We start from the raw sequence: 11,945 nt of genomic DNA on the forward strand, positions 1-11,945 counted from the left end.
TGTTTGGGTCTGAAGGCTGGGCCTGATAAATGTAAGTTTTGCCTGGCTAAGCAAACTATCTATGACAACTTCACTCTAGAAAGGAAGCACGAATTATTTAGTGGATAGATGGCCATTTCTGCGACATTCTGTGACTACAGCATTGGTATTGAGAAATTTGCTACTTTCATCATCATTCATATATTGGCCATTTGTCCTTATGGACAAAGGTCATGTCTTGGTAATTTACTGACTGCAAATCCCAACAATATGCAAAATTGCAATGTTCTCTTTTGTTTCAGTGTCCCACTTAATCCTTCATTGATCTCTATAACAGGAGAAAACAAAAGGCACACTCAAGGGTAGTCTAAGGGCATTTAATAAAGGCATTGTTTACAAGGCTTTGGGAAGGATTACAGTAAACAAAAAGGACTGGTGAAATATGCATTGGGAAGCTGTTATCACCCCTAGGCATGAAGGGTTAAGGGGAGGGTATTTATTGGAACTTTGTGGTCTGTCTGACAGGGGCCGTTGTCTAAGACATAGAACATATAGACTTTGCCAAACCATGACATGGTAGGAAGAGAGCCAGGGGAATAAATACCCTACCACCCTATCTTCACCTTCTGATTACTGCCCAGTACCTCTCAATAGCTAAATTAACTGGAAGCCAGAGGCCAAGTTTGCCCAGATAATGCTGTTCATTTGAGTTCTGCCTCCCAAGGCACAGGGTGGGGCTGAGAGGATCTCAAGAGGCAATTGGAGAACATGCAGCAAATTCTCCAATATTTCCTATGATTTTCATGTGATCTGAGATTCCGATCTGAAAAATAATGTGACAACTCCCTAGAGCCTTTGCAATGGAATGATCTCTCTCGAGGAGAAAAAGAGCAAGAAACCATAAGCATACCAAATGTTCATTAAGACTAGTGACAGGAACACAGGAACGGAAGTTCAATGAGTTGTCATTAATTTCCAGGTACTCTCGAATTTTATCAGGACTAAATATCAAGCTCAGAAAGATCTACTTTTCCCAAATACAGTATATTCTCTGATAAATTTCTGTGGGGGAAGCATTGGGCTCTCCCAATAAAAGATTAATATGTTACCTGTATTGCTTTTGATGTTTTTAGTCACACTACATGTTACTTATTATTCATTACATTCCAAGTACTGTTTCAAAGGGCTTTTACATGAATTATTTTGATTTTCACAACAGCTCTATGAAATAGGTACTACTGTTAGTATATTGTAACTATATTGCAAGATGCTTTCAACATGAGTACTAGAAAAAAGAATCTTTATAGGCAGAGTTTGACTGGCTAACATTTTTTTTTTCTTTTTGGTGAAGAGAATTAGCCCTGAGCTAACATCTGTTGCCAATCCTCCTCTTTTTGCTGAGGAAGATTGGCCCTGGGCTAAGATCCATGCCCATCTTCCTCTACTTTATATGGGACGCCGCCACAGCAAGGCTTGACAAGCAGTGCATTGGTCTGCTCCCAGGATCCAAACCTGCGAACCCTGGGCCAAGCTGAGAGCATGAACTTAACCACTACGCCACCTGGCCAGCCCCTCGTTTACATTTTTTAATTGCCTTTTTGCCATGCACTGATACTCTTCTTCAAAATTTAGTTGTGCCGCAGTGATGTATAAATATATGTTTTTCCATTTGGAGGAGGTAAAACACTTAAGTCCAGAGATATGGCTGATTTTTGGACAGATTTCTGAATTATTAGTTCCTATTTGGCTTCTCTAAACAAGCAAGTAAAAATAGGAAAATAATGATACTATCCCCCAAAAGCAAAGATCTCAAGAATCTGTAGAGGAAGCAGAATCTGAAGTATTTCTGTTATTTTTCCTTCTCACCCCAAAATCTGCTTGTTTATTGATAGTCTAAAACAAGATAAAGATTCAAGTGTCTTTGGGTGTTAGTGCACAAAGCTATAAAGGTAATACATACTTATTGATTATTTATTAAATGCTTGATACTCTGCTCAATGCTTTACATAATTATATTAAATGATCCTCACAATTACCTTATGAGTAAGGTAATAATATTAAACCCATTTCATAGATGAGGAAACTGAGTTTTAAATAGACTAACTAACTTACCAAAAGCCACATAAAGGTGTAAGTTCTAAAGTAATGCTTCCCAAAATGTATTCAAGACTATTTGTATTAGAATAATGGGGGTGCTTGTTAAAAACGAGGGGGTCTCTGTGTCTCCTCAGCCTTCCATAAGTATGAGTAGTATAAGTATTTGTGTTTGAACATCTTCATGTTTTACCAAGCACCTCAGCTGAGATGTTTGACAATCATGTTCATACATTTTATTACCACTAATTTATGAAAAAAGAGTACCTTCAGGGAAGCTGTGTGAAAGAAATGCAAATTTTGCCAGTTATCTTGTTAAAGGGTGCCCCTCTACATATTCTATAAATACTTCCTGAGTCGCTTGACAAAAACCAAGCATAGAACTGTCAGGAAAAGGACTAGATAAAGCATTTTTACTTGCTGTTCCGTCTACCAGCCTATGGGCTTTGTTAGGAAGCATTTACTCATTTTCCATTCCATCAGGTTTCTTGCAAACTTTATGTTCCTTCATTTGCATAGAAAATTACTGCTGTTAGGTCTGACCAGAGGTGGATTTGGAATAGAAATTATATTTCTATAATATTTTACTGATTGTGGAGCTTCCTAATAAATCATCTCACACAATGAGAAGCAAATATCTTTCTGTTTTCTGTGAGCCAGGAACTGCACTTGGTGCTGGGCAATGAACAGCAAGTAGGAAAGTCATGGTGTCTGCCTTCAAGGTCTTTCTGGTCTAGTTAATACTCTGAAGTTTTAGTTTAGGTTGTAGAACTCTGAAGGACATAAGATGAGTGTTATCCTATTTTAAATATGAGAAAATGGAAGTTAAAGAGGCTATATGACTGGTCCATGGTTGCACTTTAAGTAAGTGATAACACCATCCAAATTATTCTACTGACTCCAAATTTAGTGTTCTTTCCATTATCTTATGCTATCTTTCAAACTTAGATATTTTGAATAGTTTTCAAACTTTGATATTTTGCCCAGCTTAAATCAATTAAGCCCTAACCTTTCTTGTTCCAGTTTTAAATTTATATGTTTTTTCTGAAGATGCAGTGAATCATGCTATGTTGAGATAATTAAGAATAAAAGACAAGAAGAAGGGGAAGGGAGAGGCAAAAGGGATAAAAGGGCACACAAGTATGGTAATGGATAAAAACTAGACTATTGATGGTGAACACAATGCAGTCTATACAGAAACTGAAATATAATAATGCACACCTGAAATTCACACGATGTTATAAGCCAATATGACCTCAATAAAAAAAATAAAAAGGAAAGAAAAGAAAGAACAAAGTGAGAAAAGGATACCTCTTATCATAAAAATGTCAGTTCACCTAAAATAAATATGTAAATGAAATAAAATTTCAATAAGAAAAAAAAGAGAAGAAGAAAATTAGCAGAAACACAACACCTGAGAAGCAAATTATCCACTCACAGACTAGCTTCTGGATGTATAAAAAAGAGACTAAGTTATCAGTTAGTATAAAGGAATATATAAAGGTGGTACTAAATGGTGTTGGTAGGAAAGATAATGTAAGGATGACTCCAAGGGAAATAAATGGAGAAATAAGCAATTTTATGGCTAGTTATTCCTTTGTCCAGATCTTTTATTATACAATCAAGCACATGTCTGTGCCTGTTCATCGCTTTGCATTAAGGTAGTTCGTCCATCTTTGTCATGCCAGCCTTCCTCTCACACATTAAATAATGTTTGTTTTTACATAAGGTAGGGTGAATTTTCCCATTATGAAAATAAGCACAATTCATGTTTTCTGATTCATTTCCAGGATGCTTAAACCTGTGAATGGAAAAGGTAGAATGAGTTCCTTTGAAAGCTAAATAAACAACAAACAATCAAACTCTATGTATGGTATTTTGTTGCAAAGAGTGGAAGCAAAAAGTATGGGGAAAATAAGTGAAAAAAAAAAACATTAGATTACTGAGAAACTTCCAATCTGCTTGACGGTATAAAGTACGTGCGTTTGAAAAGCTTGGTAGCAATTTAATACAGCATAACATTAAGCAGCAAGTAAATGCTAGGTACAATAGGAGTCCAAAGCAAAAGATGAACGGGGATTGAAATTATGAGAAAGACTTTATCATCTTTCAATAGAGGATCATACTTTACTCTTGAAGGAAGGGTAGGATTTAGATAAACAGAGAAGAGATGGAAAGCCCTGTAAGGCAAGTGGCTGGACAGGAATGAACTTAAGGAAAAGTAAGTTGATTAAATGTTTTTGAAATGAGGATTTGTGTTACAAGGTAGCAGATATAACACAGCACACTGTATTGCGATTGTCTGTTAATTTGTCTGTATTCTCTGCTAGATTGCATGCGACAAGAAGACAAAAAATGTGTATTTACTAATTTATTTGCCAACAATCTATGGACTACCTACTATGTGCCGAAGTTGTTTTACATGCTGATGACAGAGTGGTAAACAAAGACAAGGTCCTTTCTACTGGAGAACTTACATTATAGTTGGAGGATATGGGTAAGAAGCCAACAAATAGATAGAAAATTTCAGAAAGCAGTAAGAGTTGTGAAGAAACAAAACAGTGTGATATGATAAACTCAAGTGGATGTGAGTGGAGGGAGGCTAATTTGTTGGAATAATTAAAGTTGGTCTCATTGAGGAAGTGATGTTTAAACAGAGACTTGAGTCACAAAGGGGTGCCAGTCATGGAGTTCTGGAGGTAGAGCATTCTAGAAGGATACAGCAAGTACAAAAGTCCTAAGACAACAAAACAAGTTTAATCTGTTGAAAGAGCGAAGGGAATGCCAGTTTGCCTGCAATATTGTGAATGAGTCAGCAAGTGACAGGAGATCAAGCCCAAGATCTATGGAGAGGCTTGTTTGTACTTGCAGAATCCTTGGCTCTTACTCATAGTAAATACTTAATAAATATCTGTTGAATAAATTAAAAATTCAAGTAATAATCAGATTGTACAAGTTACGGTTATCAGTTTAAATTTTAACTGGAGAGACTTTGCAGTTTTGATATACAAGAGGAAAAACAAATGTTGAGACTGGAGACAGGATAGTCACATTAAGGAACTCTTAATGCAATTGTCTCCTTTGCCTGGATTATCTGTGGAAGGATGGAGCCTCATGACGTGAACATTGGAACCACTTTGTGAATGATGATGTGCCTGATTCTTGAAGATCCCTGGGTGTAAGAGTAGGTAAAATGACACTGAAGTCAAAAGAATCCTCAAAGTATTAACTTTCAACCATAAAATAATGAGGATGATAATTTTGTTCTAAAAATATGTGAAGAGAATTAGATCAAGCTGAAAAAAAAGAACACATAAAATGTTCCAATGGTAAAGTTGAGGGTAGAAATTAATGGAAAAAAATATCGTGAATAGAGGTGGATTGTACCTTAGATAAAGAGCAGATCAATGCGAGAGTAGGGAAAGTAGAATTGTCTTATAACCAGTGTTCTCTTCTTAGGATTAGGGTGTAAGTGACTCAGCTGCTGCTTATATAACCCACAGTAGGGTACAGAGTCAGCTCCCAACTTTTAAGTAACTTGCACTCAAGAGGATAGAGGATCTCAGGAATAAAAATTGCTAGTTGTGCCTTGTATTTTGAGTGTCCAGTGACTTACACATTTTTGGAAGGAACTGAGCCATCTTCCCACAACCACACCTTATTAGAGTTCTGTCGGGACAATCCAACCCAACGCATTGATGAAATCCTGTTTTTGATGTATTCCTATTACAACCACAAATAAATATAATGGTCAGAAGGCTTCCACAGCTCTTGTAACAACATAAAGACAAAGCTTCATGGTAAGAACCTGGACAAAAAAAAATTTTATATTATTTGTCTATATTAATATTAATTAATCATATTTGATATTTAGAATTGTACCAAGATCACTTGTTTTGGAATAAAAAATACTTGTAGGACACAGGAAAAAAACTGTACACAATGTAACTGATATTCTAATCTTTCTATGTGTTTCTCTTTCCATCAATTGAAGATTAGATTTCCAAATAGAGTCCCATACATGTCTCTTAAATGAGATAAATGGTAAACAACTAGAGAAGGAAAATGAAGAAGAAATACATTATTGGTGAAAATTTGTATTCCCTAAATTTAACCTCTACTTGCTTTAGTTTCATTGCTCAGCTTGCCTACAAATCGTACATGTGGAAGTATTAATTTGTTTCAGTTGATTGGGTAAAGGGGAATTATATGATGTCTTTCTCAAAGGGATTTACAAATAACATACATCTACTTTTCCTATCTTCTATACTATATACCAATTTGTTTTTGTCCATTGCTTATTGCTCCAACTAGAATACAAGCTCCATGAGGTTAGAGATTTTTTATGTTTTATTAACTGCATAGGTTCAGGTCCTGGAATAGTTCCAGCACATATTTGTTGAATTAATGGATGAGTCGATCTATGGGTAACAAAATTAAAAGGAGATCAAATGTTTTATATTTCCATACCTCACAGAAAAACAGACGGGTTAGAATGCATTCTTGGCAAATAAAAAATGACTCGAGCTTCTTGACAGACACGTAAGACACAGAATGGCATTCCATAAGAGATATTGTGTGAAAGTCACTTTTCAGTGCTTATTTCTTAAAGCTTGAGCCACCCATCAATTCCATTAATTCTTGTTCTTTTCTTTGAAATACATCCTCATTATATACTTCACTATAGGAAGTATATTCTGTCTGAAATTCTGCCTGAAATTCCACTATTCTTTGTTTCTCAAAAATTATATTACTTTCTCTTTTACTTATAAATCTCCAATCTGGCATCAGCTTAGAGTAATAAGTGTCAAAACATGTAAATGTGTCTCCAATTAATCTCTTTGCAGGAGCTGAGATTTCAGAGTACTCTGTTATTTTGCCTGATTGGAAAGAACTATTAATTTATTTATCTGAATTTCTTCTCTATGAGTCTGAGCCCACAAAACGAGAAAGTAGATGGTACAGCAAGTTAGAATAACACAGCACACAAATGCTCACAAATGTCACTGGACTCATGTCCTCATTTCTGGTCCAGTACTGTGCACTTCAGCTCTCAGGAAAGTATGTCAATTTTGCTGATCAACTATAACAATTTTGTAGAATATGACCAGCTTGAATATTTTTCTCTTGAATCTCTGTCTGCACATAGCCCAAATCCTGACTTCTTTTCCAACTTACATTTGCTTTCTTTTTTAATACACAAAAATATGGATAATAACTATATAAGAAATTGTAGGATAAATACTATAAAGAATTTTTGCCTTTTTAAAAAATGTGTTTTGATAAACCTGTTATTGGGTAGAAGGGAGAAGGTAGAAGGCTTGGTTTCTGACTTGCTCCCAGGACTCATGAAGAAGAGAAAAGCTACATTAAATAATAAGAAGAGAGTATATGAATGGATGTGGACGTATTTTGCTTGAAAATAGAGACTTTATTAGGAGCTATCAGAGCGGGAAATGTGGAAGAGGAGACATGTTTAATGGAAAATTTTCAACTGAAATCTTGTGTGTTGCGCAAATGAGATTGCTTCCAAACATAATTTTGGAAATTATGCAAAAAGAGGAGGATTAGCATGGATGTTGTTAGCTCAGGGCTGATCTTCCTCACAAAAAAAAAAAAAAAGGCATGTAATATTGAGATAACATTGTTATTTATATTTTACAACCATATTAAGTTTCTTTATACCTTCAGACTCTTTTATGAATTAGTAAATAGAGTTAAGGAAGTTGAGAAAGGTTAAATTACTTGTTGCAGAGATAAGACCAGAACTCAAAATCCCATAGTTCTATTTCACCTCTTGCTACTCTCAAATGTTGTAATTTTTACTGAGCTTGATAAGCTTCTCATATTAGCACAAATTGGGAGATGTGAAAAAAATATATATTGTTTTAGTGAAATATTTCACTTGAGATTTTTCTCCTTCTGACTCCAAAATATTTGACATAGACATCTCCTTACCAGAATGTTCTGGTTGGTGATCTTCACAAGAGTAGCATTCATGCCAGTACAGTACTGCTTACTCTCTTCCCATGTCAAGTTGTGCCTGAAGAATCCATAGCAACCTTCTCCATAATATCTCCAGTTTATGTCACATGGGCTGCACTTATGGCCTTAAGGAGAAACCAAGCATAGGAACCCTTTCATTCTAAATTGGGCTTAATTTTTCCCCATGTTTACTGCAGATCTCAAGATTTCCTACAGATAGCATCACAGAAATACTCCAGGGGTAGAGAAGATGAAGAGGTTACCAAACTATACGTACCCAAATTGTGCCCTTTTTCCAATGATTTTAATAAATATTGGCAGAACCGCTTTGCTAATTGCTGCAGAGTTCCTGAGAGATTTTTATTCTCAGCTCGTAGGTAGTTTTGCTGCTTGACAGCTAGGTGTAAAAATTACATAATAATTTGTAATCAGGGTAATAAGGGTGATGTAAAGACCTTTCAATGAACTTTAATTTCAGTAGAATTATCAATCTATGAAGTGTTTACTAGATGCACATGAGTAAATGAGTGCTGAAAAGGGCTAGGGTAAAGGGGAGTATAAAGAACAAATTAAGAACTATGTAAAATTGGCACCAGAGGGTTATCCAAAAGAACAAGCGAACTATTTGAAGGAGTCAATCACAAATGAGAAAATGCCATGATCAAATTGCATGCCCAAAGCAGTTATTTCAACTTTCCTTGAATGCAGGTTTCTAAACAGATTCACAGAGATGAATTTTGCTATTTTGTTTTTTATGTAATACCAAAAGATCCTTTCATTTAACACATACATATTGATTTCCTTTTATGCTCAAATACTGTGATACTCAGGTAAATAAAAGATGATGAATGACGAATTCTAAAATATCTTGTGAAAAAATAAACAATATATAAACAAGCAACAACTAAACATGATAATGTGACATTAGAGGGCTTTTAGATTTACAAGGAGAAAAATATTTATAAATTAGGTGTGATATAAATTGTCTCCTCATGGAAGTAAATAAATTCATTAAACAAAATGAGAAGGAGGACATTTTCAGAAGAAGGAATAAAATGAGCAAAATTTCAGGCAAGGAGATGTAGGATTTATTTGTGAAACAGAAAAATCCGGATTGGCTGGATCTTAAGATATGCAGGACAGGGAGAAAAAAAAATTATAAAAGTGTGAATCCATACTTAGGAGGATCTTAAAGCCCAGTTTAAAATTCTTGAAAATAGTTTTTAATTAATAAAAAAAATCTAAAAGATGATTTTTATTAGAAGGAAAGGTAAGAATTCTCCTTTATTGAGAATATCTTGAGCTACATATAGGATGATTGGAGTAGTGACAAGTAGGCAAATAGTGACAAATAAGATTAGTGGGATACACCGGGACTCTTAGGTATTGCCTTCCTCAGATCAAATCTTTGGCAATGAGTCAATACTTACATGTAATCCCCAGAGTCACCAGCCCAACGACCATCCCCATGCACAAGATCAGCAGAATCAAAGCCATCACACGCCACAAAGATGGGGTAGCAAGGTCAACTGTGGGCATACAATAAAGACGTCAGAGGGCTGGCAGTATGGCATAGCTTTGGGGCAGTGTCATCCCTGTTCCTGCTCTCTCAGGATTTTCCAAGCAATATAAACATATTCGTTGGCATATCTTGCCTGTGTTCCCTTGGTGGTCGTCAATAGTAAGCATAAACCACTCCCATTCCACACATGGGGATGGCCCCATCCCCAACGGACTTCTTCTTTCTGACTTAAAATACAACTAACTGTTAAAGTTTTATGTGTTTACTTTGTTTTGTGCCCACTCTCGTAAATAATTGCTTCTATAATCAATGACCGGAGGATCACGCCCATGTGCTGACATCTTAGAAAATGGGATTGCAAAACATTCTCTCCCCTTACCCGCTTGGTTTCTATTCCCTCCAGCATTGAACTCTATAAGCCTTAAGGTAGTGTACCCTGCTTGTATCTTTTGTTGTTTGTATTCTAAATAAATCTATCTGAGCCTATGTAGATACTACTCATGTAGTTACTACTATATCATGTAGATACCACTACAAATGCTGTAGAGAAAGAAAGTCATTTAGGAAAATAAAACTAAATGTGCTATCATTAGTAGAAAAAGGAAACTAGGTTGACCTATTTCGATAATTAATTTCCAATTTCTGGCTCTAAGCATTCTTACCTGAGGTGCGAGCTGGTTTTCGAGTTTTAATATTTAAGATGACGTATCCATCTTCATCCTGCATGGCTTTCCTTGGACTACAAGTGAGTTCAGAGTTCAATTACTTTGCAAAATGTGGTGTCCACTCTTATGATTTCAATGTCTGTCAGTCTGTGATGCTCCTCTCATTGGTAAGGCAGAGCCATATGAGTTGGAGCAAGTGTATTTTTTTTTTTCTTTCCAGGAAGCTGTTTCACAGCTGCTCGAAGATACATGGTCCTTGAACATACAAACACAAAAATAATAACTTGTGGTAAAGGAGTAGATATGGCATTTGTTTCCTGTTTCCTTATCTTCAACTCTGAATTAAGCAGTATTCCATCATGTGTATCCTTTCAAAGAACAAAAAAGTTCCTGCTTCATCTTAACCTTAGCAGAGCCTAAATCATATTGTTTAAATAAACTAATTTCTCATGAAAATTCATGGATAAAATACTAGTAGATATATGTATTGTCTATCTCACTGTGAGGAGCAAGTCTAATATAATGTGATCTAATGTGGACTAGATTAGATGTTTCATGGTCTTGGGTTAGAAGGGACCGTTCCTAATTACGACTTAGAATTCATCCAAATTCTTGCATCTCTTGCCAATCAAATTTTTCAAAAATTCAAGGACTTCAAATGAGGCAGCCTTCATATTGCTTAGGTTTAGGCATAGAAGGAAAACAATCAAAGTGAAATAACACAATTAGTGACTTGATGTATTGTGCTCAAGTGATGTTTGCACTTCAAAACGAATTTCCAGGAATGGAAAAATCTTAATTCAATGAACTCACGTAATTCCAAGTATAGTGGTATTTAGATGAAGAACTATTTGAGGAAAGGATGATATCTTAGTGCCCTTTGCATCACAATATAATAAGTATTTCACACATTTAACTTTATGAAATGGGCTTTTAAATTGTTATTTTAGCTTACATTGCAGGTAGTTATAAGAACAGCCGTAGAAAGGTCCTGCTGTATTTGTTGTAGGAATATTGGTGAGAGTGTTGTCTATTTTATCATTAGGGTTTCTCTTATATAGTTTTGTAGCAGATGTTTTTGTTAAACTTTACGGCCAGAAAAGCTTCCCTTCTTCTAAGTAACCAAGGAGGCATTTATCTTATAAATGATCTAATTTCTATTTTTCCTTTAGTTAGTAGAATGTTAGACTATATTGAAAATTTTATTTTTCAATGTAGTAATTACATAAGATCTTGTGACAAGTATTTTGTTTACTAACTTTCCCTTTGGCATCTCTTGTACATATTTTTTTTCCTCGCTGTTATCTCCTTCACTTTGAATTCTTTGTCAACTCACTTAAACTAATCTTTTATTTTAAAATTTCTTTCACTGCACACCTCAAATTATTTTGAGAATGAGGTAAAGTATAAACAAAACAAGCATGAAAGGCATTGCCTGATTTTTAAAACCCACACTTAGCAGGACTTAAATAATTTTACCAAAAACAGATATTTAATCAAAAATCCCACTCCCTTGAAATAAATGTCAAATTTAATAATGTGCTAAAAATCAAATAATCCAATTTCTTAAATCTCCAAACCACTTTTTGTCACTGAGTTTCTTATCTCTGTTAAAATATTCAGTGCTTCCCAATCACAAGCCAGGCAAATTCAGATCATTTCCCTACCATTCATCTACCACTGCTTCTATTCAAGTAACT

General features: G+C 35.1%; 1 protein-coding gene across 1 annotated transcript; it reads right to left on the reverse strand.

Annotated features, from left to right (window-relative positions):
* Nucleotides 1-3,729: 3,729 nt before the first annotated feature.
* CLEC1B (C-type lectin domain family 1 member B) lies at nt 3,730-10,383 on the reverse strand. Its single transcript, XM_058558823.1, has 6 exons — nt 10,243-10,383; nt 9,489-9,587; nt 8,336-8,455; nt 8,032-8,183; nt 5,690-5,796; nt 3,730-3,874 (listed from the first exon to the last, which is right to left on the reverse strand). Exons 1-6 carry the CDS (start codon nt 10,304-10,306, stop codon nt 3,730-3,732), a joined length of 687 nt encoding a protein of 228 aa, XP_058414806.1. The 5' UTR covers nt 10,307-10,383.
* Between the last annotated feature and the right edge of the window lie 1,562 nt (nt 10,384-11,945).

Source organism: Diceros bicornis, chromosome 17 (assembly GCF_020826845.1).
Source record: "Diceros bicornis minor isolate mBicDic1 chromosome 17, mDicBic1.mat.cur, whole genome shotgun sequence".
NCBI classification, from domain to species: Eukaryota; Metazoa; Chordata; class Mammalia; order Perissodactyla; family Rhinocerotidae; genus Diceros; species Diceros bicornis.

Coding starts and splice junctions, on each gene's coding strand:
- CLEC1B (XM_058558823.1), bottom strand. CDS start 10,306: ATGCAGGATGAAGATGGATACGTCATCTTAAATATTAAAACTCGAAAA. Junction 8,184..8,335: donor GGAAAAAGGGCACAATTTGG/GTACGTATAGTT, acceptor TTTCTCCTTAAG/GCCATAAGTGCAGCCCATGT. Junction 5,797..8,031: donor TCACCAACCAGAACATTCTG/GTAAGGAGATGT, acceptor TGGTTGTAATAG/GAATACATCAAAAACAGGAT.